Source organism: Zootoca vivipara, chromosome 16 (assembly GCF_963506605.1).
Source record: "Zootoca vivipara chromosome 16, rZooViv1.1, whole genome shotgun sequence".
NCBI classification, from domain to species: Eukaryota; Metazoa; Chordata; class Lepidosauria; order Squamata; family Lacertidae; genus Zootoca; species Zootoca vivipara.
In genome coordinates this window covers 1,814,073-1,840,503 of record NC_083291.1, presented here as the reverse complement: position 1 = coordinate 1,840,503, position 26,431 = coordinate 1,814,073, and the positions used below count along the sequence as shown (strand labels likewise).

Here is a 26,431-nt window from a genome sequence, read left to right as displayed (position 1 = left end):
GTCCAAACTCATATACATGTCAATTTGTATATGAGGAGCTACTTCAGTCTTTCCCATTCATACCAACAGACGTTCCCTTACAGTCATATCCCTGCTTTCTAATCTGTTGATTCTGTTCTGATGATTAAGTACCAACAGGGCGTGTGTGCAGAGAGCTGTGCAATATCCAGTGTGTCTTTTTCTTTTTCTTTTGATCCCTCAGATTTGCACAAAACCAGAAAAGTGCACAAGCAAACCAAATTAAACATTTCTTGTTTGTGCAGGTTTTTGGTTTTGTGCAAATCTGAAGGATCAAAGAGGAGAGTGCCAGAAATGGTTTAGCAGCACAGTTGGAAAAGAAACGAAAGCTGTGAGGAAGTAGAGGGAGCAGAAAGGGGGGTGGCAGAAAGTGATCCACCCAGGGCCGTCTTAAGCCCATCCGGCGCAGTGGTGCAAAGGTCCCTCCGGCAGCCCCCCCCCCGTTTCCCAGAGTTACTGACCTTTACTGAGCAGCACTTTGCCCAGTGCGGCATGGTGGAGGCACCCTCCAGGCATTGCTGCTCCGTGCTGCCTCACCACTGGGGGAACCGCAGGCAGAGGATGGCAGCGGCCTCAGGACCCCCTGAGCCGGGAGCGCTTCCCCGCCCCACAGCACGGCCAACAGGAGGAGGAGCAACCCCGGCCACAGCCGCCGCATCGGCACCTGGAGTGACCCGGCGAGGGCGCACAGCCCTTGAGCCTCCTCTCCTCCTCTTGAAGCAGAATCAGCGAGACTCCTGCCTAGAGTGGCAGCAGAGGAGGAGAGGAGAGGAAGCTCAAGGGCCGCGTGCTACTGCCACCGTTTGGGGGGGGGGCCGCTGGCAGCAGCTGCTCCCAGACACCAGCTGTTCGGCGCCCCTTCCGTGCCCCTGGTGGCCAGGCGCCCTGGCACCTTGCGCCACCTGGCCCAAGCCTAGAGACGGCCCTGGATCCACCCACCCCCAAACTCCAGAACAACTCATCTACAACCCTAAGTGGGAGTGATTTAGAGTCTGATTTTTCTCAATTTATCATAAAGGTAAAGGGTAAAGGGACCCCTGACCATCAGGTCCAGTCGTGACCGACTCTGGGGTTGCGGTGCTCATCTCGCATTATTGGCCGAGGGAGCCGGCATACAGCTTCCAGGTCATGTGGCCAGCATGACAAAGCTACTTCTGGCGAACCAGAGTAGCACACGGAAATGCCGTTTACCTTCCCGCTGTAGCAGTACCTATTTATCTACTTGCACTTTGACATGCTTTCGAACTGCTAGGTTGGCAGGAGCTGGGACCGAACAATGGGAGCTCACCCCGTCGCGGGGATTTGAACCGCCGACCTTCTGATTGGCAAGCCCTAGGCTCTGTGGTTTAACCCACAGCGCCACCCGCATCTCAGCAATTTATCATATTATCCCTGCTTTGGTAAACTGAATTTACAGGGGCGGGGGAGGGGGGGAGGAAGCATTAATACTGTATTGGTATTGTTTGAGGAGAATATCATGTGCACTACACAAATGGGAATGCAAACAGGTGCAACCACACATTAAACTCTGGTGTGAACAAGCCCTACAACTGTTTCTTAAAGGGATATTTTGCACACAAAGGGAAACTGATATTTACATCAGAGTCTAACATGTACTTGACATTTCTTAACAGTTCAAGAGACGATGACACAAGCCTCAAAAACTCTTTTACCTCTTGCTAAGTTCCTTAAGTCTCTATCCCAGCCAAATTCACTCACAAGCTCTGGCTTACCTTGAGGAATGGGGCCTTCTGAGCGATTCTGTTCTAAAGAATTTTCGACATTTCACAGCTTTCCCTTGATAAATTTTTTTTAAAAAAATTAAAATTAAAAAAATCAGAAATCTTGCAATCACAAAGAAATTCTGAAATTTGCCTGTGGCATTTGGTCATTCTTGAGATTTGCCACTATATGTCTGAACTGCCTATGTCACGGTGCTTATTTTGGAAATTTCCTTCTTAAATTAATATTATGCTGAGATAGATAATATAAGTGAGGGAGGGACAAAATGTGGGATTTGACCATTAGCTTATTACATAAGAACCAGTTAGCTTATTGAACGAGAACCATACAAAAATTAAAGAGATGGAATAGTTTCAGAGCTAGCTGCCATCTCTTTCCTGAATATGGCAAAGATAATCTATTCACATATTCAGTTTTATACCTCAGTATACAAAAATTGTGATGAAAATTAGATATGAAATTGCATGTATTTAAATGATGAAAAATGAAATCTAATTTTATGAAAAAGGTAATAGAAATGAGATAGGAATTTGGTCATTAGCCAAAGATATGGATAGTTTACTTTTAAATATTGTGCTTCTTACCAGCATGACTATGAAAAGAGGGTTATGATTATCATACAAGTTGCTGCCAAAAAGGAGCATCTGTATCTATGGAAACCCAGGTTCCTCTAAGCCATTATTGATGTGAATGCTTCACTAGAGGCATTCTGGGAGCATTGTGCAGATATAAAACTAATCACTGAACTAGTGCTAAATATGGAATGCTCAAATCTTCCTCATTCAGAGGTTATTGTCCTTTATATTAAAAAGCAAAACAAAATAGAATGTGCTTTTTTTCTACTGAACACTGATTTATCCCAAAGTGTAGGTTTTGCCTTCCTAAGCATGGATTTGTAGAACTCAAAATCTTGATTATGAAAATGAGAGTCTGCACTGCAATATTTGCATGTCAGCTTATATTCTCCATTTCAACATCTTGCATAATTTCATCTTCATTCCTCTCCCCCACCTCCCCACCCCCAATCCCTGGGCTGGCTTTCATATCTTCCTTTCTTTTGCCAGAACATTTTAGGCAGATTGTCTCCATGTCATTTAGTTGAAGCCCGTTGGGATTAGGATGTCATTGATATTTGGAAACTTGCTACTGTGTTATTCACATTGTTATGTTGTTGGTGGGCAACAGTGACACACCATGGTGTAATTCTATTTATATAGACGGTAGAAAAATAAGATTTCTCATCACACTTCTCCATTAAAACAGGAAAATGTAAGCCATTTCTGATGGGAGTCAAGAGAGAAATGCTATCCTAGCAAAGGATCAACATCGTTGACCTTTCTCACCTTCCCATCGACATGTTTAGAGTGCATCTTACTTTGTGCAAAAATACTGAAAAAATAATGGAAAGGAGTATACCCACTCTATTGTCTTTTCAAAAATGTCCAAGTTGGAATGTAGAAGCCAGCAAAGGCTGATTGCCTAGTTCAGAAATGAACAGGGTCACTAATCCTGGCTGGTTGTTATGTTGCCAGTCCAGAACAGCCAGCTTAAAAGGAATTACACCTATATGATCAGTAGTGGTACTTTTATTCAGAGACCTGAGACACTTAGAAATAAGAATCTGGATTCAGGATAGGATTGACAGATGTACAATTTGATTTTATAGTTCCTTATTTGCATACAACCAAAAGCAGTATTTTTTCTTGAGAACGTAAAAACTCAACTAGTGATAAAACATCGGGCAGACAAAATGTGAAGAGGCGAAGCTTTCCACATAATTGTATTTCCATACTGGAAAAAGACTTAGAATCATAGAATCATAGAGTTGGAAGAGACCACAAGGGCCATCCAGTCCAACCCCCTGCCAAGCAGGAAACACCATCCAAGCATTCTTGACATATGCCTGTCAAGCCTCTGCTTAAAGACCTCCAAAGAAGGAGACTCCACCACACTCCTTGGCAGCAAATTCCACTGCCAAACAGCTCTTACTGTCAGGAAGTTCTTCCTGATGTTTAGGTGGAATCTTCTTTCTTGTAGTTTGAATCCATTGCTCCATGTCCGCTTCTCTGGAGCAGCAGAAAACAATTTTTCTCCCTCCTCCATATGACATCCTTTCATATATTTGAACATGGCTATCATATCACCCCTTAACCTTCTCTTCTCCAGGCTAAACATACCCAGCTCCCTAAGCCGTTCCTCATAAGGCATCGTTTCCAGGCTTTTGACCATTTTGGTTGCCCTCTTCTGGACATGTTCCAGCTTGTCAGTATCCCTCTTGAACTGTGGTGCCCAGAACTGGACACAGTACTCCAGGTGAGGTCTGACCAGAGCAGAATACGGTGGTACTATTTCTTCCCTTGATCTAGACGCTATACTCCTATTGATGCAGCCCAGAATTGCATTGCCTTTTTTAGCTGCTGCATCACACTGTTGACTCATGTCAAGTTTGTGGTCTACCAAGACTTCTAGGTCCTTTTCACATGTACTGCTCTCAAGCCAGGTGTCTCCCACCCTGTATTTGTGCCTTTCATTTTTTTGCCCAAGTGTAGTACTTTACATTAACCTATTGAACTTCTGTCTGCTACAATGAAAGCCGGGAGCAGCCGGGCTGGCTAATCTAAGAGAAATCACTTTAAAAGGTACCTACACATTTTGTTTCATAACTTTCTTTCTAAGAAACCTAAAGACTTCCTTTGGGTTTTTATAAATGGAAGCTCAATTTCTGAGGTCCCTAGTACATCAGTCACTGCCTCTCTGCGACCCTGACTAGTCTAACAGATGGTTTGGCACATGACTTTGATCTTCATTCGTGATGGAACAGTTTAAAAGGAGGTTTGTCAGTGACCAGGCTAGATCTGTCCAAACCAGCAGGGTATACTATATCCCTTTAAACTGTGATGCAAACTTTTGCAAAATGACATCAAATGTAAGAGAATGAAAAGTAAAGCCAACCAACTTTGTACTGTACCATTTCTCTGACTTATCTAAGAATGGGTTCAGCTCCAAATTCTCTTCTGGTTTTTCCCATGGGTGCTTCCTTTCATGCACCTACTCAAATAATGCTTTGGTCCTTACTATCATTATTCAAGGTGATAGGAAGGGTGGGCAGCGTTGAGCCTCTCCCCTGTCAGACTTCCACCTAAAGAAGTGCATTTCCCCCAAACATTTTTCTTCTAAAGGGCCTCTGTGACTGAAAGCTACCCTCTGTTTACTATTTATTTAAAACATTTATGCACCTCCCTTCATTATCAAATCCCAAGGCTTTACAATATACATTAAAACAACAAATTAGAATAACAAACACAGCAACCCACAACAGAAAAAAGCAAACGAACAGATAATGTATCACTAAAAGCTAGGTATTAAGATCTGCAAATGCCTGGCTAATTAAATAAGTCTGTTTAAGTGCTTTTGCCTGGCTGGAGTGCATTCTTGAGCCGTGATAATGCCTCTTTGCCTGGATGGAGCTCTGTCTGTGTTTAAAAATCTTTGAGTTTTGCATGGTTGGAATGTAGGCTATGGTATGCTCCATACATGTTCTGCCTCCAGTGCTGCCCACCATTAGCATGAAGTCCCTAGAAGGTTGTGCAAGAGGGAATGTGTCACTTGGGACGGGTGATCCTCTGGCATAAAGGATTAGGCTGTTTCTCCTGCCCATCTGACCTCCAGAGATGCAGGAGAACCCAGGTTCAGTTGAGCCTGGATAGCTCTGTTGGTTACAGCGTGCTGCTGATAACGCCAAGGTTTCAGATTTGATCTGTGTATGGGATAGCTGCCTATTCCTGCCTTGCAGAGGGTTGGACTGATCCTCTGGTCCCTTCCAACTCTGCAATTCTATGATTCTAGTTGTACCCTTAGGAGAGCTGGAGTCCACTGCTATGCCTTTTTCTCCAGCCTTTTTTTTTTTCATACGCAGTCCACGGCATGAGGCTGACTTGCTGTAATGCAATCCTCTGCTGCTGTGTGAATTGAGCAGTTGCGATTCTATTTTTTTCCCTGGTGGTGGGTGGGTGGCAATTTCACACTGAGAAAGTCCATGCATTTGGACCCATGTGATTGTGTGTGTGTAAATGTGGCCGTTATTTGGGGAAATGCTGCTCTATGTGTGTGAGTGTAAGGACACCGTGGTCCAAGTAAGGAACTTCTCTAAACTCTTCATGGAAGATTTTCCTAACTGAAACAGGAAAACACATTTTCCCTCTAGCTCTTCATTCCTAGCAAACCATGACTTTAGCGACACTCTAGCCTTCCCAGCAGTGATACTGCAGTGCGGAGAGGGGACTTAGTTATAGGTTTCTATAAAAGCTTTTTCATCCCCTAATGATATGTAATGTGTGCAACAGTTTTTGCCAGCTGTCCGCATGAAGGCCATTGCTTGTGTAGATTTCAGTTTTATACAGCTAACTGCAGTTTAAGTTAAAAATGGCTGCACCTAAAAGTTTACTGTGTTTTAAATTACCCTTAATCATAGTAATAATGAAAGCTCTTTTGGTCAATTTATATTTTACTGCCTGGATTTAGAGCTTTAAAATAAATATTTGTTTAAGTGGAAAGGTTTACTTTGACTGATTCCTATAATAAATTCTAAACTATGTCACTCCCATTCATGCTCACTGGTTATTTTGTTAACTACAATTTTACATCAAGCAATATTTGAGGGAATACGAACACACAAAGCTTCCTTACTACATTCAGTCAGACCATAGGTCTACCTATCTAGCCTGGTTTTGTCTTTCTCTGACTGGCAGCCACTTTTCAATGTCTCCTATCAGCATCATTATATATCATAAACACTATTCATTCATTCATTCATTCATTCATGAATTTGTTCTGCATTCGTTCATTTTTATTTTGCAATATTTATACCACTTAATCCAAAATATCAGACTTATATATTTCCCATCACTGGACTGGAAACCATGTTAGAAAAGTTAGAAACAGTTTACAAGCAGGCACCTTCAGCTGAGTGAATAGTTTTCTTCTATAAACGCATTCATGAATGTAAGCTCTATTTTCCCTTCACAAAACTGCCCATTGCACCACTTCCGAGTCCTCCCTCTCATTCCCCTTGGGGTTTTATGTGGGGTAGTGATCCAGAATGACACTTGGTGTACTCCTTTCAGACATTCGAAAGGTGGCAATGTGCTGTGAGCAATTATGAAGAAATAGCATTCATAAAGAACAGACGATACTTGCTCTCTGCTGGGTAGGAGTTCTTTATTTCCAAAGCCTAGGCTACGCAGCAGTGAAGTGTATGGTCACAAACCTCTGCAGTTATGCATGGACTCGTAATAATCGGTAGTGATTATACTATGTTTTAAATAACTGGGATTTGATGTGAATGTTCTATGGTGATCATTTTATTGTACGTATTCCACTGTTGTTGTTTTTACTGGAAGCCGCCACCACAGAATCACTTGACAGGCTGTGTGGAATATTTTTTAAACAACTAACACACAATATTTTGTGTGTTGTGTGTGCCTTGCAGTACTATTATTGCTTGCCATTTTTGTGGCATATTTCAGGCATGCAAAGTACTTCACACACATTATTTCAGTAGAAATCCCGTGAGGTGGGATGTACTATTACCCTCCAAATTACAAGTGGCAAACTGAAGCCGAGGAAGAGGTGCTTTTTTCCTAAGACCACCTAGTGAGCTCATGCCTAAATTGCAATTTTAACAACCAGCTTACACTTTTCAAAACCATGCCACACCAGTTTTCTGCTATAATCCGCTTCTCCCACATTCGATCCCCCAAAAGAGATACTCTTTTTTTAACAGAACCCCAGAAATCAGCAGAGCAAATGGGGCACTGCCCCCCAAATTCCAGCCTGTGCTCTGCCAGCCCCCAGCTGCCTCTCTTCTTACTTAGAGGGGAGGGATGACACTGCCTGACAGCTTCCCCCAATGTGTGTTGCCTTTGCAGATCTCATCAGGGAAGAGGATGAGGACAAAATTAAAATGAGTCTCCCTGCCTTCTGCAGGGTGCAAAACTTAGTCCAACTCTAAGCAACTCAAACCGCAATTTTCCTTTGTTCCTTTTTTTCTCAGACCTAGATAGCACTAGGGAGCAGGGAAGAGGAGGTTTGCTCCTGTTCAGAACAGTCCAGGATGCTTCGCCTATTTCCTAGCCGTTGTGAGACTATTCACTGGCTATTTCATAAGCGATCTACTCACAATAATAATAATAATAATAATAATAATAATAATAATAATAATAATAATAATTTATTTATACCCCGCCCTCGCCAGTCAAAAACCGGGCTCAGGGCGGCTCACACCAACAAAACCACAATAAAACATAAAAACAATTAATTAAAATACAGATTAAAATACAGTATTAAAATTTAAAATGCAGCCTCATTTCAAGTAGTCCATAAATCCAGGCCATGACGGAGGAACACACAGGGGTCAGACTAAGTCCAACCCAAAGGCCAGGCGGAACAGCTCTGTCTTGCAGGCCCTGCGGAAAGATGACAAATCCTGCAGGGCCCTGGTCTCCTGGGAAAGAGCGTTCCACCAAGTTGGGGCCAATACTGAAAAGGCCCTGGCCCTAGTCGAGACCAATCTAACCACCTTATGGCTCGGGATCTCCAGAGTATTGTTGTTTGTGGACCTTAAGGTCCTCCGCGGGGCATACCAGGAGAGGCGGTCCCGTAGGTACGAGGGTCCCAAGCCGCATAGGGCTTTAAAGGTCAAAACCAGCACCTTAAACCTGATCCTGTACTCCACTGGGAGCCAGTGCAGCTGGTAAAGCACTGGATGAATGTGATCCCGCGGCTGGGACCCCGTAAGGAGCCTCGCCGCGGCATTCTGCACCCGCTGGAGTTTCTGGGTCAGCTTCAAGGGCAGCCCCGCGTAGAGCGAGTTACAATAATCAAGCCTGGAGGTGACCGTCGCATGGATCACTGTGGCCAGATCAGGGCGAGAGAGGTAAGGGACCAACTGCTTAAGACGGCGGAGATGGAAAAATGCCACCTTTGCTGTGGATGCAACCTGCGCCTCCATGGAAAGGAAGGCGTCGAAGGTTACACCCAAACTCTTCTCAGAAGAAGCACGCAGAGCCAGACCTGCTGGTGGCTAGTATGTCTGACCAACTGTTAAGCCGGCCTTACCGTATTTTACCCTTTCCTGTCCAAATCCGCAAACTCACAACAATACTCCAGTTGAGCGTTATAACCTCCAATCGATGGTGAACAGATGGAAGCTTGGGGAAGCTGCAGGTTTTTCTATTCCACCTGCAAAATGGGAACAAGAACAACCTATTATTATTATTATTATTATTATTATTATTATTATTATTATTTGTGAATTGTTATTATTACTAATTCCATTTGTATACTACCCTTTATCAAAAGCTCCCAGGATGGTATACTACATTAAAAATACATTACAAAACATCAATGATAAAAACATAGTAAAAAGCATACTGACAAACAGCCTAATAATAAAATAGTTGTCATAATAATAGTCGTTTTCCCCACATTTTTACAGCCCATATTTAATGGCCATAGGCCTGGGTAAAGAGGAATGTTTTTGCCTGGCGCCTAAAGACATGTAATGATGGAGTCAGGAGAGCCTCTCTGGGGAAAGTGTTTCACCATTGGGGAGCCGCCACTGAAAAGGCCCTGCTCTCTTGTTGCCATTGTCTTAACCTCTCAGGGAGGGGAGATATAGAGAAGGGCCTCCGAGGACAAGTGCAGGGTCTGGATCAGTCTGTTTGGGGAGAGGCGGCTCTTAAGGCATTGAGGTCCTGAGCCATGTAAGGCTTTATAGGTCGACACCAGCCCTTTGAATTAGACCTGGAAACTAATCACCAGCCGGAGTGAAACCAGAAAAGAAAGAAAAGCTGTTTCTTGCTTTGAATTCATAATTTTAAAACATAATCTTAACTGATGGCTTGGATAGACCATGCCCTTTGAGGACACTGGTTTTCAAACACAGGAACAGAAATGGGTGTGTGTGTGTTGTTCTACTATGTTACTATGGAAACCAAGCCTGATGAGGAACGGTTGAAGGAGCTGGGTATGTTTAGCCTAGCAAAGAGGAGACTGAGATAGGAGAGCCATCTTTAAATATCTGAAGGGCTGTCACACAGAAGAGGGAACAAGCGTGTTTTCTCCTGCTCTGGAGGGTAGGACTTGAACCAGTGGCTTCAAGTTACAAGAAAGGAGATTCCAACTAAACATCAGGAAAGAGCTGTTTGACAGTGGAAAGGTCTCCCTCGAGAGGTGGTGGCCTCTCCTTCCTTGGAAGCTTTTAAGATGAGTTTGTTTGGCCACCTGCCATGGATGCTTTACCTCACGATTCCCGCATTGCAGGGGGCTGGACTAGAGGACCCTCAGGGGTCCCTTCCAACTCTAAGATTCTATTTCCTTTTTCCCATATAGGCTTTTATTTGGTTTTAGAATCAAAGTTTACATTCAAATATGAATTAACATCACACACAAAAAAGTTTTCCCTCCTTCCGTAGCATCTTATATCATCCTTTAAATAAATAAATAAACCCTCCATTATATCCTTATTTCTTGTTACAAAAGTTGTTACAATCCTGCTAATGTTTTTAGTTGTTTACAGTGTTCTCTAAGATAAATTATAAATCCCCCCCCATTCCTTATTAAAGATTTTAATCTTCCTGGTTTCTAATTTTCTTAGTCATTTCTTGCCAATTTGGCGTAACTTGGTCGACCATTCTCCTTTGGTAAGGATTTTATCTTCCTTCTAAGATTCTATTTCTTGTACCTAAGCCAGATGGGCGGGGTATAAATTAATAAGAAATAATAATAATAACAATAAGCGTGAAAAACGGCCTAGAAACGCCATAAACGAAATGAAATAAGTAAATGTATACAGTATGCCTGCTTCAGAACCCACTTTCTCTGTTCTTGGCTCAAGAGCTCATCCTTCACAATATCAGTAAATATTTCTTATTTCTTATTCTTCATTAAAAGCATCCTTTCCTCTCTGAGGCGATTCTTCCCGCCCCTCCCCCTCTGGAAGGCCTCCGAGCCCCTGGTGCCTAACGCGCATGTTCCCCGGTTGCGAGCATGCTCAGGACCAGCAGCGAAGCCGACGTGCCCTTACCATGCCCTGATTTGTCGCCGGCCGTGCGGCGGGGCGGGGAGAGAGAGAGAGGGCGTTACTGCGGCTGCGCCGCTCCGGCCAGTCGCCACGCTGAGAAGTTGCTGCTGCTGCTGTTTGACAGACGGAAGCAGGTGAGCCGCGCCTTGGAACGTTGGCGGCCGCGGGGTTCTAACCGTCGCAGGTCACTGACCCCGGGGTTCTAACCGCGGGGTCATAACCACGGGGCACTCATTGCGGGGTAACTGCGGGGTACTGATTTCGGAGTTCTGTCTGTGGGGTGCTAAGCACAGGGTTCCAGCCACGGGGGACTCATTGCAGGGTTCTGGAGCAAGGAGGGCAGCCTCGGAATAGGGAGAGGGCCAGGCCGCTCTCCAGGTTTTCCTGGGATAGGGGCTGGTGCAGATCCGGCCATTGAGTGTTTCTCCAAAACTTGAGTCTCCAGCTGTTCCGGGACTCCCTTCATCTCTGACTGCTGGCCCTGGTAGCTAGAGATGATGGGAGTTCGTACAATCACAGGGAAGCAAAATATCCTTTTGAATTCTATGCCCAGCACTTGGGACCTTACAAAAGGGCAATACTCTCGCCTACGCCCTAAAGGTAAAGGTAAAGGGACCCCTGACCATTAGGTCCAGTCGTGACCGACTCTGGGGTTGCGCGCTCATCTCGCATTATTGGCCGAGGGAGCCGGCGTTTGTCCGAAGACAGCTTCCAGGTCATGTGGCCAGCATGACAAAGCTGCTTCTGGCGAACCAGAGCAGCACATGGAAACGCCGTTTACCTTCCCGCTGTAGCGGTTCCTATTTATCTACTTGCATTTTGACGTGCTTTCGAACTGCTAGGTTGGCAGGAGCTGGGACCAAGCAACAGGAGCTCACCCCGTCACAGGGATTCGAACCGCCGACCTTCTGATCAGCAAGCCCTAGGCTCAGTGGTTTAACCACAGCGCCACCTGGGTCCCTAACCACGGCAAAAAGACTTGATACTGGTGAATTGGAAAAATAAAAATGTGGCGGCTCCCTTCTACGATTGGATTGTAGACTTCTACAAACTCGCAACATATGGACAACTTGCATATAAACGCAGACTTGCCATGGACAAATTCAATGATACTGTATTTGGAATGCATTCTTACAAATACTGTAATAGGTTAAGATCTGGTGAAGTACAGTAGCAACTTTGCAAAGCATACAGTTTTGGGTTTCCCCCTCCCGCTTTTACTTTCCCTTCTACACGGGTTCTGTTTCTCTTTTTCTCTTTTTTATTTACATATAATTATGTACTTTTTAACTTTGAATAAAGATGTCTGAATTATTATTTTTCAAAAAAAAAACATATGAAGGGGCCCTAAGGGTCATCTAGCCCAACCCCCTGTGATGCAGGAATAATGCAGGGAGACCCAAGTTTTGGAAACCCTGATTTAGAGAGAGGGGCATGCACTTGGGAATACAGTGGCATGCCTTGGAGCCCTAAGGAGCCAACTCCTGGGGCCAAAGATGCTTCAAACCGTTTGTAAATGCTTTTACATAAATAAACAAAACATGACCAGAAACTGTACGTATAACCGAGGATCCTACGGTGACATAGGGCAAGAAGGAACCTGTGCCTCCCCCCCATGGTTACCCAGGACTTATGGAAACATCTGGAGTCCTGCCACATCTGGAGGGCCACAGGTTTCTCAGCCCTGCCACAGAACATTGTGGAGTAGCGCAAGTATTTGGGAACCATCAAAGATATTCAAGGACCTTGATGCTTTTCCGTTTTCTATGCGCAAACGTCTAATGGAAACGTCTCATTGACAACTGACTTTTGTCTGGGACAGATCCTGTACATCAGGCCATTGCCTTGAGGGAAATGCAAGAGGTGCCAGATCTATAAAGGGCTTACTTTTAGACTACAGAAGCAATTTCATCTACTGTCTAGATGAGTTACTCTTCCCATATGCTGACCAGTTTCTCATTAAGCCCTTTGTGGGGCTTTTGGGGTGTGTGGCCAGAGGACCTCATCGTAGCCGACGGGGAAGCAGGTCAGTTTGAGGTTGCTGGAAGCTTCCATTGGTGTACTGACACCTCGTCGCCAAATACCGAGCCTCGACTTCAGCCACGAGAACGATGTAAAGAGAATCGTCCATAAAAGGGGCTGGGGAATACCAATCGTGCTTCCAGTTGGATCCATGCATATAATCGTATTTGTGAGCAAATGCTTGGAATTGTGGCAATTGAGCTGGGGATCCTGGGAACAGAATGAGTATCTGAAATGCATCCATCCAACAGTCATCTAAACAGAAAAGCTCCTTCAGAAGAAAGATGTACATTTTCTGATGATTTTGGCTGCCATCAGATTATATGTATTGTGTGTTTTGTTTTGTTTTGTGTTGTGTTGTTTTAAAAAAGAGAGAGAATAGCAGGAGGAAGGAAAGTGTGTGATATTTCAGAGCAACGATGGGGAGGGTAAGGTGCTAGGATGACTAAAATCTGCTTCACAGTTAGACTTTGGATTCTTGGCCTTTGTTGATGTGCTTCGATTGTCTCTGTTCCAGAAGCTGAATGGGCAGCAGGTGGAAGGAAGAGTCATGTCAGAAGAAATCAGGAAGAGACTTGATTTCCCTAACACCCTTATACAGTCACAGGTGAGAAACTGCATACTTTCCCTTTTTTGTTTTTGTTTTCCCCACCTGGACAATTTGATGCCATCGGCAAACCCAGCCACCTCACTTCCCACCCCTCACTCATTTATGGATAAGTGAAAAAGCACCCGGCCGTCCCCATGCAGATCCTTGGGGGACCCCACTTCCTACACCCTTAAGGCATCCTTTTTTCAATTGTCGATTCACTGTGGACCAGTTTCCTTTGCATCTGTAGCTTTAGGAAAATAGGGATCTCCCTTTACAGCAGGTTAGATGGAGTAGGCTGGGTAGCCCAAGACGATCCACTCTCCCAGGCAGGATCTCCCAGGCTTGGGGGGGAAAGGGGCCTTTTGAAATGGGAGATGCCAGAGGCTGACCCACTGAACTATGGTCCCTCTGCCAGCTTTGGTTTCCATGCCAGCACCAGGCAACGCCGACTGCACCGACTCAGCAAGTAGCCAAGCGGTTGTTTGGGGCCTCCTTGTTTCTAGAAGCGCCTTGAAGCAGGTTGCCATGTGCAAAGTCGCAGAGGGTGCTGGGTTGCGACCCTGTAAGACCACTAGCTGCCCAGTCTGACTTTGCGAGGGATCCTGGAATCCCATTATTTGATTACCTGTTGCACCCGCTTGGCACAGCAGGACGCCTCGAATTGCCGCTGCAGGGCCCCGATAAAGAACATAACACGGCAATTTGTGTTTCCTTCGTAGACGGTGGGCCATCTTGTCGCTGCTGTGCTGAAAGAAAACGTTTCGTCTAACAAGATAAGCCAGTCCACTAACCAGGTTTGTTTCGTTGCTTCCGCCTCCTCTTTCCCGCATCAGCCTGGCAGCTGATTTTGTGGCATTACATGATTGAGAATCAATCCTGGTAATGTCAAATCTTTATGGCTGAAGGGTAAGTCTTTGCAAGGTTTTGTGTGTGTCTTTTGAAATGAGGTACTTAATAGTACGAGGCTGCATAGCCATAAGGACAGGCTGTCTGGAGAGAGGCAGATCCAGGCACGCCATATAAATGCTGTGTAAGATTCGGCATGCTGATAAATTTTTCAGATAGTTTCTTGTGCTGTTGTTGTTCCTCTTCATGAAAAACAAATGGGGCTTATCTTTCACATCTGTTGCAGAATTTGACCCCTTCAATTAGGGTTTTTAAGAGATGAATGGTTTTTCTCCTTTATCTTCTGTTATTTTGCATTAAATGCCACAGGTGGCTTTCCCTGGGAGATGTTGGCATCCATCTGTCTAAAAAGACAATGGAGTACACCTCCGGGGGGGGGGGAGGCAAACTGCTGTGTTAGCAACACTGAAGTGACCTCCCTGGGCTTTAAGCCTGGGCAGTGCGCATGGAGGTCCTGGGCTGCCTAGACAACAACCCCCCCCTCGGCCTCACTGATGGGGTCCAAAGGAAAGCAGAGCAAGAGGCTGGGCACCAGCTTGGTTGCAGGAGTTGCCGGAAGGAGGCGTACGAGGTGCCACCCGAGCATCTTAGGGACTTTACTCCAGATTTGCATAGGATCTGCTCCTCAGCCTTTTGTTCTCCCGAAGATACCCCCAAGGGAGTGGAAGGGAACAGAGTTCTCCTTCTCCTAAATGGCTTTTGATGCAAGAACGATAAATTGACTGTCAAGGTTCTGCTCTTTCATGATGCCAAACATCAGCTGTCTGAGATGGGCGCAGGGCCGGATTTAGGTATGAGGAGGCCCTCTGGCAGCTCCTGAAGGTAATCGGGGCCCTTGATGTGCCCAGCTGCCCTTTGTCAACAACAAATGGTCGCTGTTTTTTTGAGTTGAATTATGCTATATTGGGACCCAGGTGGTGCTGTGGTTAAACCACTGAGCCTAGGGCTTGCTGATCAGAAGGTCGGCGGTTTGAATCCCTGTGACGGGGTGAGCTCCTGTTGCTTGGTCCCAGCTCCTGCCAACCTAGCAGTTCGAAAGCACGTCTAAAAGTGCAAGTAGATAAATAGGAACCGCTACAGCGGGAAGGTAAACGGTGTTTCCATGTGCTGCTCTGGTTCGCCAGAAGCGGCTTTGTCATGCTGGCCACATGACCTGGAAGCTATACACCGGCTCCCTCGGCCAATAATGCGAGATGAGCGCGCAACCCCAGAGTCGGTCACAACTGGACCTAATGGTCAGGGGTCCCTTTACCTTTTTATGCTATATGGTAATTTATGGACCTCATAGGTACCTAAAGCCATTTGCACATAATAAAATATGTATTTTATCAAAGTAAATGTTGAACTGAAATACAATTAAGAAGAAGTATGCAACCAGTCCATGCAGAATGTAGGCACCCTATACTGTATACAGAAATGAGCAAACCAGGGACATTTTAAGGAGCAGGCGAGCAGGCGGGGCCAATGACTTCCATCATACACACAACACACAACACTGTTGCTGTATGTAGGTTTTATTTTATTTGTTTTTTATCTTATATTTTGGAAATGTACATCGAGGATTTGTCCTTTAATTTTTTTGGGGGGGAGGGCACCCAAGAGAGTAGGGCTCTAAGCTAGAGCTCGTTTAGCTTATACGTAAATTCGGCATTGGGTGGGGGCCTAATGGGAGGGGTGACCTTGGTTAAAACCTTTTGCCACAACTTGAGGGAGTCCATAGAGCCAGCTGGGTAAGTTGGCACCACCAGTTGCAACTGGAGACGCCCCCCCAAGGAACCTCTGTCCTGTCCTTTTGTGGAGATAAATAATATTTTCCAGTTGCGTACCAATTTAAGGAAGTTGTGAAGGGAGCAGAAAGTTGCTGCATTGGTAAGTCAGCCGTCCTCAAGGAGTGTTCTTGATTTCAGACCCCTGCCTTAAACTTGCTCTGGGAAAAGTGCTGCAGTGACAACGTGGTTGTCCGAACCTCGTGTTGTGAGGCTCTGGTGACGCTCGTCTCCCAGGATCACGCAGAGCTCAGTTATGTTCTCAACGGAGCTCTCAACCTGATTCCTTCTGCCAGGTAATTTGTGGGGTGTTTGCATCATCCATGCCATGCCCCTCTTAATGTTTTGATCATCTTTATTCAGCACATCTGCTCCAGCTTAGCTGCCTTGTACCCATGTTTGCACCATACTCATTGCAAGTGGTAGGCTACCTTTGTTCTCGAATGGCTTAGCTGTCAAACAAATTGGCTCCCGAACACGGCAAACCCGGAAGTAAGTGTTCCGGTTTGCGAACATTTTTCGGAAGCCGAACATCTGATGCGGCTTCCGCTTGAGTGCAGGAAGCTCCTGCAGCCAATCGGAAGCCGCGCCTTGGTTTTCAAACCGTTTCGGGACTCAAACGGACTCCCGAAATGGATTAAGTTCGAGAACCGAGGTACCGCTGTATTTGTATTTCTGGCCTTCCTCCAAGAAACTTAGTAGATTGACCATGTAAGCTGCTACATAATGGTTAGCCTAGAACTTTGCTGCTGTCAAAAGAAAAGGTGTTTTGTTTTGTTTTTGCCCTGGACATTTCCTTTAAAAACTGGCTCAGCAGATTTTTCTGCGAACACTTGACAACCAATGCATTCCATGTGTGTAATGCATTACTTATGGCGTGATCATGTACATGCCTGTTTATAAGCAAGACCCATTGACTTCAGGTTACTGTGAACAGATGTTGTCGGATTCCAGTACCCAGAAGCCCCAGCCAGAATGGCCGGTGGTCAGGGTTGATGGGAGTTGTAGTCCATCTATGTCTGGAACGCATCGTGTTGGCTGGTGTATGGGTTTGGAGCTTCAGTCTGGCCCCAAGCACAAATTATTTTGCCACATGCCTGCCAAAAAGAAATGTGAGCCTCGGTGCCCTGCATTTCTTTGAATACTTAAACTGGGTGAGGTACTTGGCGGTGGAGGTGTGGAATCAAAGCAAATAGGGAATGGATAAAAGGAAGAAGACAAAGCTTAATAGGTGACATATTTCCTGCTCTTTGCATAGAGAACACAAAGTTGTTTTCTTGCCCAAGGCCACAAATTTGATTTCCCACCTGTGCTGTATTATGGGGTCAGAGCCAGAGTTTCCAGGTCTGGTACCGTTCTAAACATATTTTTCACCCCTTCTAAACTTCCGCAAAAATCACATTTTCAGCTGGCTTTTCTCATGCCTGGACCCAGTTAGAAAAACAGAACACCACCCCACAAACTCCCGAGAGACTTCAAGGCAACAGAGTTTCCCCTAAAGAATAGTTTGTTCTTTTTTAAAAAATATTTTTTTTAAAAAAAAGAGATCCAGCTCTTCAGACAGATTATCCAAATCGAATTAAGACTTTAAAAACACGATGTGGGAATGTGTGCCCTGTGGTGTTCTGAAATAGCTGAGATTAATAGATGAAGACGACAGATTTGGATATGTTTGCCGTGTGATTAAATTGACTTGCATAGGACACAGAGTACCAGCTCAATGACTTCCTTTGAAGGTGACCCGGAAACTACAACTAACTACAACTAACCCAGAATGCGGCAGCTAGACTGGTGACTGGGAGCGGCCGCCGAGACCACATAACACCGGTCCTGAAAGACCTACATTGGCTCCCAGTACGTTTCCGAGCACAATTCAAAGTGTTGGTGCTGACCTTTAAAGCCCTAAATGACCTTGGTCCAGTATACTTGAAGGAGCGTCTCCACCCCCATCGTTCTGCCTGGACACTGAGGTCCAGTACCGAGGGCCTTCTGGCGGTTCCCTCATTGCAAGAAGCCAAGATGCAGGGAACCAGGCAGAGGGCCTTCTCGGGAGTGGCACCCACCCTGTGGAATTCCCTCCCACCAAAGGTCAAAGAGAACAACAATTACCAGACCTTTAGAAGACACCCACCGCTGAAGCCACCTAAACTCTTAACTTTCTACCTGTTACGAAATAATAAACAATTTTGATCAAGCTAGAAAAACAAAATACATATATAGCTAGGTATTACCGAAATGTATACCTACTGTTTCACTAAAGGACCTCCGACTTTGTGCGCTTATTTACCAAAGATGCGTCGCGCCAGCGGTGGCACTTGTCATTATCAATGGCGTCGTGCACACGAAATTAACGCTTACATCAAAATATTATGTTACGTTTTGTATTGAGCTGCTATGAGGCAGCGGGGTCAGCGGCACCTTTGACACGACTGATGTTTCTCCTAAGTAGGTGCCTAAACATTACTTAAGTTGCATCTTAACCTGTACTTTAATTAATTGTTTTTTCTTTTATGTCTTACTGTAATTTTACTGTGTCAGCTGCCCTGAGCCCCGCTTTGACTGGGGAGGGCGGGGTATAAATAAAATTTATTATTATTATTATTATTTATTGTTATTTTTATTAGTTTAAGTGTGGTAGTGTAAATGTATTGTAAATAAATGAGCAAATGAGTATAAATGTATTGTAAATAAATGAGCAAATAAAAAGGTTGGTTTCTTTTCCCTCTCTTCTTTCATAAACAAGAGATAAGGCGTAATTGTGGTGTCTGACATAAGCATAATAAACGTTAATTTGGTGGCTAAACTAAATTTGGGGGCGCTGGGGCGGATCTTTGCACCCCAGCAGCGCATATGCTAAAGACGGCCCTGCCCCCAGGTTTGTGTTATTTCTTTCTTTCCAACATCCATGTACTACCAAATGACAAAAGTCCTCTGCGGGACTTTTAAAGTCCTCTTGCACAAATTGGATACCGCCCATCATGGAAAAAGTCTCTCCCCCCCCTCCTCCAGCCCCCTGCTTTGCGCAACAGTGTTGATATGAACTTGCACCAATTTTGCTTTCGATAGGAATGTCCACGGTTTGATAAAAATCCTTGTCAAACTGCTGCAGAGGCAGGCCTTGAAGGAGACCAGAAGTGAAAAGGATCCGTTGGGGGAGACCTATGCCATCAGGTATGTTTTATAAATGGTTCGGTTTCTGAGTGCTAATTCGAATGAAAATTACAGGTACGCTGTAACAAGGACTCTTGTGGCACAGAACAGACAGGCAAATTTATTATTACAGTGGTACCTCGGTTCTCAAACGCCTTCGTACTCCAGCAACATGGAACCCAAACACCGCAAACCCAGAAGTAAGTTTTTTTCAGAAGCTGAATGTGCTCCGTTTTGAGAGCCACACTTCCGTTTTGAGTGTTACGCTGCGGTCTGTCTGTTTTTGCTAGCTATTTTGTGTTCATAAACTGAAGCGTTCATAAACTGAAGCGAACTTTCCCATTGAAAGTAATGGAAAGTGAATTAATCCGTTCCAGACGGTCCGCGGAGTAAGCGTTCATAAACTGAAGCAAACTTTCCCATTGAAAGTAATGGAAAGTGGATTAATCCGTTCCAGACGGGTCCGCGGAGTACTTAACCTGAAGCGTTCATAAACTGAAGCATGGGTGTAATTGGTTCCGGAAGTCTGTTCATAAACTGAAGCGTTCATAAACTGAAGCGAACTTTCCCATTGAAAGTAATGGAAAATGAATTAATCCATTCCAGATGGGTCCGCGGCGTTCATAAACCGAAAATTCATAAACCAAGGTGTTCATAAACCGAGGTTCCACTGTATATTGCAATCAACTTGGCTAAACCTTTTATTTGGGTAACGGTGAACATTTTGACTCCATAAAATGCACCCCTTATCTTAAGAAGATCACTGAGAATCTGAAAAGTACAATTGCAAACTGTATCCAGTTTGATTTCGAATGTACATTAATTTTATATAAGAGGAATGCTGTCTATTACAGGCTACATTACCGTCGTTGCAGAGAGTGTGGGGTTATGATTATCATGGCGCAATCCAGACAAAGCTAAAAATCTGTTGACGTTCCATTGAAATTCTGCTTAATGCAGGTGCTTGGGGTTTTTTTTTGTAATTGTTTCCTTAGTCAGTCTGGAGCTGTAATGCAAGATCCTGCTACTATAAAAGCAAGGTGCATATAATGTTTTGGAATAGAAGCAGTGCTTTTTTTCTGGGGGTACTCAAGAGCACCTTTTTTCAGTGCAGTCATCAAAACAAAATGCCTAGTTGCCAGACGGCTCGAGCACCGTACAGTGGTACCTCGGTTTATGAACACAATTGGTTCCGGAAGTCTGTTCATAAACTGAAGCGTTCATAAACTGAAGCGAACTTTCCCATTGAAAGTAATGGAAAGTGAATTAATCCGTTCCAGATGGGTCCGTGGCGTTCATAAACCGAAAATTCATAAACCGAGGTGTTCATAAACCGAGGTTCCACTGTATATTTCAATACGACTTTTTGGTTCCTGAAATTCATTCTGAATGTGCAGATAAAACACAACAGATAGAATTCAACAGGATGTCTTGTTAGTGTGTGGAAACAGTCCAGATCCAAGGATTCCCAGTTATTCACCTCCCGGTGGTAGAGACGTCAGGCGGCATCCTGGCACCCGGGCATCTTCACTGGGTCGCAAGTGGCCGATTGCCCAGTGCAAAATGCGCCTGGCTAATTTTGAAAACTAAATGGCCTGGGAGGACACTCAGCCCACCCAAAATGCCTGGGTGCCGGCTCATGCGGTGCAGGAGGAATACCGCACAGACTGAAACCATGGCACATCGGGAGGGAGGATCCAGAAGCACCTGCCGGGGAGGGGGGGGGATACTCCTCAGGGGAAGAAGAGCCACAGGGATCGCTGTGGGAATGGGAAGCAAGGTTTCAGGATCGGGGAGAGGAGTACGAGTTCGGCGCTCCCTCCAGCGCTGAAATCCCGATCACAGACTGGGAACAGGTGTTTACTCCCACGGGATCGGACGGGACAGACTTCCTGGGGTTTCAGTCGTCACCTCCAGCATCTTCGCAGGGCTCAGGCTGGGAGCAAGTTTTCACCCCCACCAGTTTTGGGGCTTCCAATCACCTCCACAGCTGCCCGTCTCCTCAGGGGAGGAGGGGGGGCCTGGAGGGGGGTAGATGTAAGGGGGAGAGGTTACAGAGAACCTCCCCCTCTCATCAGGAGCAGTTCGTCCCCAAGCAGCCATGAAAGCGCGGGGTCTGAAGGGGCTAGTCAGGAAGCGGAGAGAGAGAAAGCCAGGTCTCCGGCAGCATGGGAGAGCCCCTGCTCCACAGGCAGGAAAGGAGAGAGACGGAAAGGGGGGAGAGGGAAAAGATGGAGCACAGACCCTTTCCCCCGGCACCGGAATTAAGGAGGAGGAGAAAAGGGAGGAGATTCGCTGTCCCGAGACTGCTATGTTGGTCCAAGTTGCGAAAAGGGGCAGTGCCGGATTCTGAGACGGAGTAAGCGGACATGAAACCGACAGCTCACCACACTATAAATAACGTGCACCGATAAAGACTCTTTTAAAGACAAGTATGTGGAAAGTCGTTACTCAAGAGTAGCTGTAACAACCTCTGACAGTACAGAAAAGGGCAGCCGAAACAATCTGGTTTAAAGCATATTCTATATTTCAGACTGTTAACTAGGTATTTTCATTGTGTGCCTTGAGACTTAATTAACTAGTTTTTTTTTCACTTTAAAGAATTTTTTTTGGTAAACTTATTTACTTGGGGTTTTTAAATTAAAATTTTGCAATAACATATCAACATACAATATAAAAACAAGATTCCAAAGACTCTCCTGGGCTTCCCTCCTCCTCTTTGTGGGTCCTATTGTTAGTCCTTCCCTCCTGCAACTTTTATAATAATCCAAATCTTTTGCATCTCCATTATGTCCAAAATTTACCATTAAACTACAAGTGTTATTCCAATCCCACTAAGAAATTTAGCTGTTTACAATGGTTTTTAAGCTTAAAAGTTTCCCCCATTCCTTACTGAAATATTGGTCTTCCTGATTTCTGATTCTTGAGGTCGTTTTTGCCATTTCGGCGTAGTCCATCAACTTGATCTGCCATTCTTCTCTGGTTCTTTCCATCTCAAGACTTAATTAACTAGTTAATTTGTTCAGGTTCGTATGTGGTCTGCTCTCTCCTTCGAAGGTAGCACTGCCCCAAAATGTCTCTCTTGCTCGGCCAAGGACTTTGCATCACTGTGTCTTCTCCTGCCTGTGAAATAGATAAGCAGAAACTTTTTTTTAAAGCTTGGTTTTATGCAACTTGAACGCAGTCACAACTTACCGTCATAGTATTTCTCTATGTTGGTGGAAAACATGCAAGAAATGGGGGGTGCCTGGACCTGCAGTTGTATTTGTTTGTAGGCTAGTCTGGCTTCCACATTTTCTCCTATTGAAGCTTTATTTATTAATTCCCCCCCCAGGAACTCTCCTCATCCCTTGATCACCGTTCTTGAGAACAGACCTGACTGCTGGCCGGCTCTCCTGCAGCAGATGACAGCCTTTTTCCAGCAGTGTCCAGAGAGGTAGGGAACCCATCAAATCTACATTCACTCTCCGGGGATGGGAGATTTGGAAAAGGCCACATTGGGGCAACATGCAGTGCCTAAGCCATGTGTAAGGGGAAGAGAGTCTAGAGTACCTCCCCCTCTCATCAGAAGTAGCTCCTCCCCAAGCAGCGAGGAAAGCGCGAGCTCTGGAGAGGCTAGTCAGGAAACGGAGAGAGAGTGCCAGGTCTCTAGCAGCATGGGAGAGCCCCTGCTCCACAAGCGGGAAGAGAGAGGAGGGGAAAGGGGGGGGGAGGGAAAGCACGGAGCGTAGACCTTTTCCCCCCGGTTCCGGAATTACGGAGGAGGAGAAAGGGGAGGAGATTCACTGTCCCACGACTCTTATGTTGGGAGAAGTCGCGCAGGGGGGCAGTGCCGGATTCTGCATCGGAATGAGAAGGCATGTTTCCAACAGCCCGTTACACTGTAAATAGAGTGCACCAATAAAGACTGTTAAAAGACAAGCATGTGGAGAGTCATTACTCTAGAGTAGTCGCAACAACCTCTGACACCATGTTTATGTGTCCTGTAGGTTCGTGATTGAATCCAGACTTCACAAAATAGAGAGAGAAAATGTGTGTGGTCTTTTTGTGTGTGTCTTTGTGATGATAGAGTTGAATGTCGATTTCCCCCCGCAGCAGAACTGTTACAGAAACAGAAATGGATAAGGAGATGGGAAGATGTACCCTCTAATTTTTTCCAAGAAGTAGGAAACTGAAACCCCTGCTTCTTGCTGCTATTATATTAAACCAAGCATAACACAGAGGTGCCAACCTTTTTGTGCCCATTTGTAAACTGGATAAACATTGTGGGCACCACACGTACCCCTTAAGTAAGCGCACCGCAACCTGATCTCTTGGCTGCAACAGAAGCCTTCTTTCTTTCTTTCCTTGAAATTATTTTATTTTATTTTTATCAATAGAAATTTGCAATCAAACAATTTGTGTCATCATTTTGTGAGATTCTCTGAATCTCGTGACTTTCCCCCATCCCCTACATGGGTCCTTATTACGATCATTAAGACTACATACCGTGTTTCTCACATTTTAAGACGTGCCTATAAAATAAGCCATGGCACGATTTTCTGGAGGCAATAAAATATAAGGCATCCCCCCAAAATAAGACATGCTGGTGTATTGTTAGTGGTGGGAGCAGGTCTGCATGGCGCTTCTGCAGCGCGCGCCTCACCGAGCGCTGCTGTCTCTCCCGGGTCCCGCTCAGTTGGGACTCCGCGCGGTGCGCGCTGCTGCCCTTGCCAGCTCCCGCTGAGGCGGAAGTGAAAGCGGGGAGGGTGTTTGGCCCCATTAATAGAGGGAGCCGAACGTAGCGGAGGGGCGAGTCAGCGCGGTGGCCGAGCTTTTCGTATAAGGTGAAGGCAGAGGGGACGGTGCTGTGGGGCGGAGGGTGGGAGAGCGAGAGACACAGAGAGGGCGGGGGCGGAGGTTGTTCCGGATCTACGGCCGCTGGGTGCGAGGCCCCGGGTGCGGCGGTCTCGGCTCGCTCACCGGGCCTGAAGGAGAGGAGGTTGGGTGCGGCTCCGTTAACGGCGCCTGAGCGGCTGCTTCTCCTTCCGCTCGCCTCTTCACTGGGTTCTGCGTTTGCTGAGGGATTTGGAGCGTCGAGGAGCGGCTGACTGGGCCCTGCCCTGGTCTAGGAAAGCGGGGAGCAAATTCGGGTTGGTTTTTTTTTGCGGCGCGGGGGTGGTGGTGGGGGGATATTTTACCCGCTTTGCTATCCTCCGCCTGTGTGTAACAGGAGCGGGTCTCCTTCACGAACACCGGCAGTGCCTGTGTTGCAGACCCGGCAGGAGAAGCCCGGGGCGGGGGGGGGGAGGGTTGGTTCCTCTTTCCTCGTCTGGCTCCCTCCTTCCCTTCCACCAGCGCCCTCCCCGGAACAAAGAAACGTGGGAAAGGGGAAACGGGCCGCCCTCCCCCAGGGTCCTGTCACAGTGCAGGTCGCCCGGGACCCTTCAGCTCCCGAGTCCTCGGGAAGCTCTAGAAGGTGAGAGCTGAGGAACAGCTTGCAAGCCCAGCCCAAGTTCCTTCTCCCCGCCCCTCCCGGCCAAACAATAAAGCTTCCCGTAGCTGCCGGCTCAAGCAAGGCATGTTGGATGACTTCCCGGTGGTGGTGTTAGCCCTGTTCGTGTTATTGCCGAACTTTTGTAGCCTTTGCTCTCTTCTCCACTTTTCCCGTGTAGCACAGCGCCGAGTCCCGACTGAGCGGGAGCCGGCAAACACAGCAGCGCGCGCCACGCCGAGTCCCGACCCAGCGGGACCTGGCAAAGACAGCAGCGCGCGCTGCACTGAGCCCAACCCAGCAAAACTCTCTGAAAGCTTAATACCAGTAAAAAATTAAAAAGCTTAACAAAAAAAATAAGACATCCCCTGAAAATAAGCCGTGGCGTGTTTTTTTGGAAGAAAAATAAATATAAGACATGTCTTAAAATGTGAGAAACACGGTATCAATGCGTTCTCTACTATTTTCATTTTTCCAGATTGTCTGTAATCTTGGTTACTTTACAAGTGATTCTTATAGTCCAGCTATGGTCTCCTAAGTAAATTGGAAATTTCCCCCGTTCCTTGGTTCCTGAGTCTCCCAGTTAGTTAACAGAATCCTTCTTTCAAGCCTAATTTCAGTGGAGGGAGGGGATCCTGCGGCCTAGCGGAAAAGCTTGGGCATTGGGCACAGATGCTGTGATCCCTGCGGTACAGTATCTGGCCTGTTCCTCAACAGGAAGGGGGGGTAAGAGAGGGCCTTTTGGTGGTTCCCTCACTGCGAGAAGTGAATCTACAGGGAACCAGGCAGAGGGTCTTCCCAGTGGTGGCACCCTCCCTGTGGAACGCCCTCCCATCAGATGCCAAGGAGATGAAGAACTATACAGCTTTTATAAGACACCTGAAGTTTAATGTTTGATGTTTTATTATGTTTTTATATGTGTTGGAAGCTGCCCAGAGTGGCTGGGGCAACCCAGCCAGATGGGTGGGGTATAAATAATAAAATTATGATGATGATTAAATGTGTGTTCTCCCATCTTCCCACAATTCTCCCATCTTCCCACAATCTTTCCAAGGGTTTCATCCAATGGTGGTTTTGTGTTAGAGAAAGAAGTTTGTGATGGTTCAGGGGAGCGGTGGGGGAAACTTTGTACGCTGCCCTGACAGTTGGATGCAACCATTATCTTAATTACGCTGAAAATGATGGGACCTCCGATGAAACCTCCATTTGTTTCTTCCCTGTTCTGTGCAAGTTCACCAAATCGTTTTCTCCACCTGCAGCGCGGAGAATTCATGTGTCTGTGTAATGAGACCTTTCCTACGATATCTGTACTGTGAACCTTGCCAGCTGAGGGAACATGCGGAATTACGAATGGCTCTGCTTGGAGTTTTGCTTCAGCCGCGTGGGCCTCAGAACAAGGAGGAACCTTGTGCCCTTGAGCGCCATCTCCTCCAGCTGCTTTGTGACTTGGTTCCACATTATCAGGTGAGGCATTGCTCTTTCCTACCTGACACCATCGAAGCACTTTGGTCCGTTGAGGAGGGGCTGACGTTTGGCTGCTTGAAGTGGAAAACAAGATGGCGTCGCCCCCGTTCCATGTTCAGAAGCTGAGTGGCCTAGCTGTTGTATCTCATTTCACAGTGAGGTGCCGTCTTACACCTCACCGGAGGGCAGCAGGCCAGCTCAAGGGGTACAGGGCA

At 46.0% G+C, this 26,431-nt stretch overlaps 1 protein-coding gene across 2 annotated transcripts in view; it reads left to right on the top strand.

Moving 5' to 3' along the window:
* Nucleotides 1-10,920: 10,920 nt before the first annotated feature.
* The window catches only part of FOCAD (focadhesin), a 106,510-nt gene continuing 90,999 nt past the window's right edge, over nt 10,921-26,431 (top strand). Inside the window, exons 1-7 of one of the 2 annotated variants that reach the window (XM_035140663.2) lie at nt 10,921-10,977; nt 13,383-13,472; nt 14,177-14,251; nt 16,271-16,425; nt 19,196-19,300; nt 22,614-22,715; nt 26,012-26,216. In XM_035140663.2, coding sequence (XP_034996554.2) covers nt 13,416-13,472; nt 14,177-14,251; nt 16,271-16,425; nt 19,196-19,300; nt 22,614-22,715; nt 26,012-26,216 — 699 coding nt within the window. In that variant the 5' untranslated portion in view covers nt 10,921-10,977; nt 13,383-13,415. Of the gene's footprint in view, nt 10,978-13,382; nt 13,473-14,176; nt 14,252-16,270; nt 16,426-19,195; nt 19,301-22,613; nt 22,716-23,428; nt 23,569-26,011; nt 26,217-26,431 lie in introns of those variants that run through there. The other variant, XM_060269017.1, reaches the window with a different exon arrangement.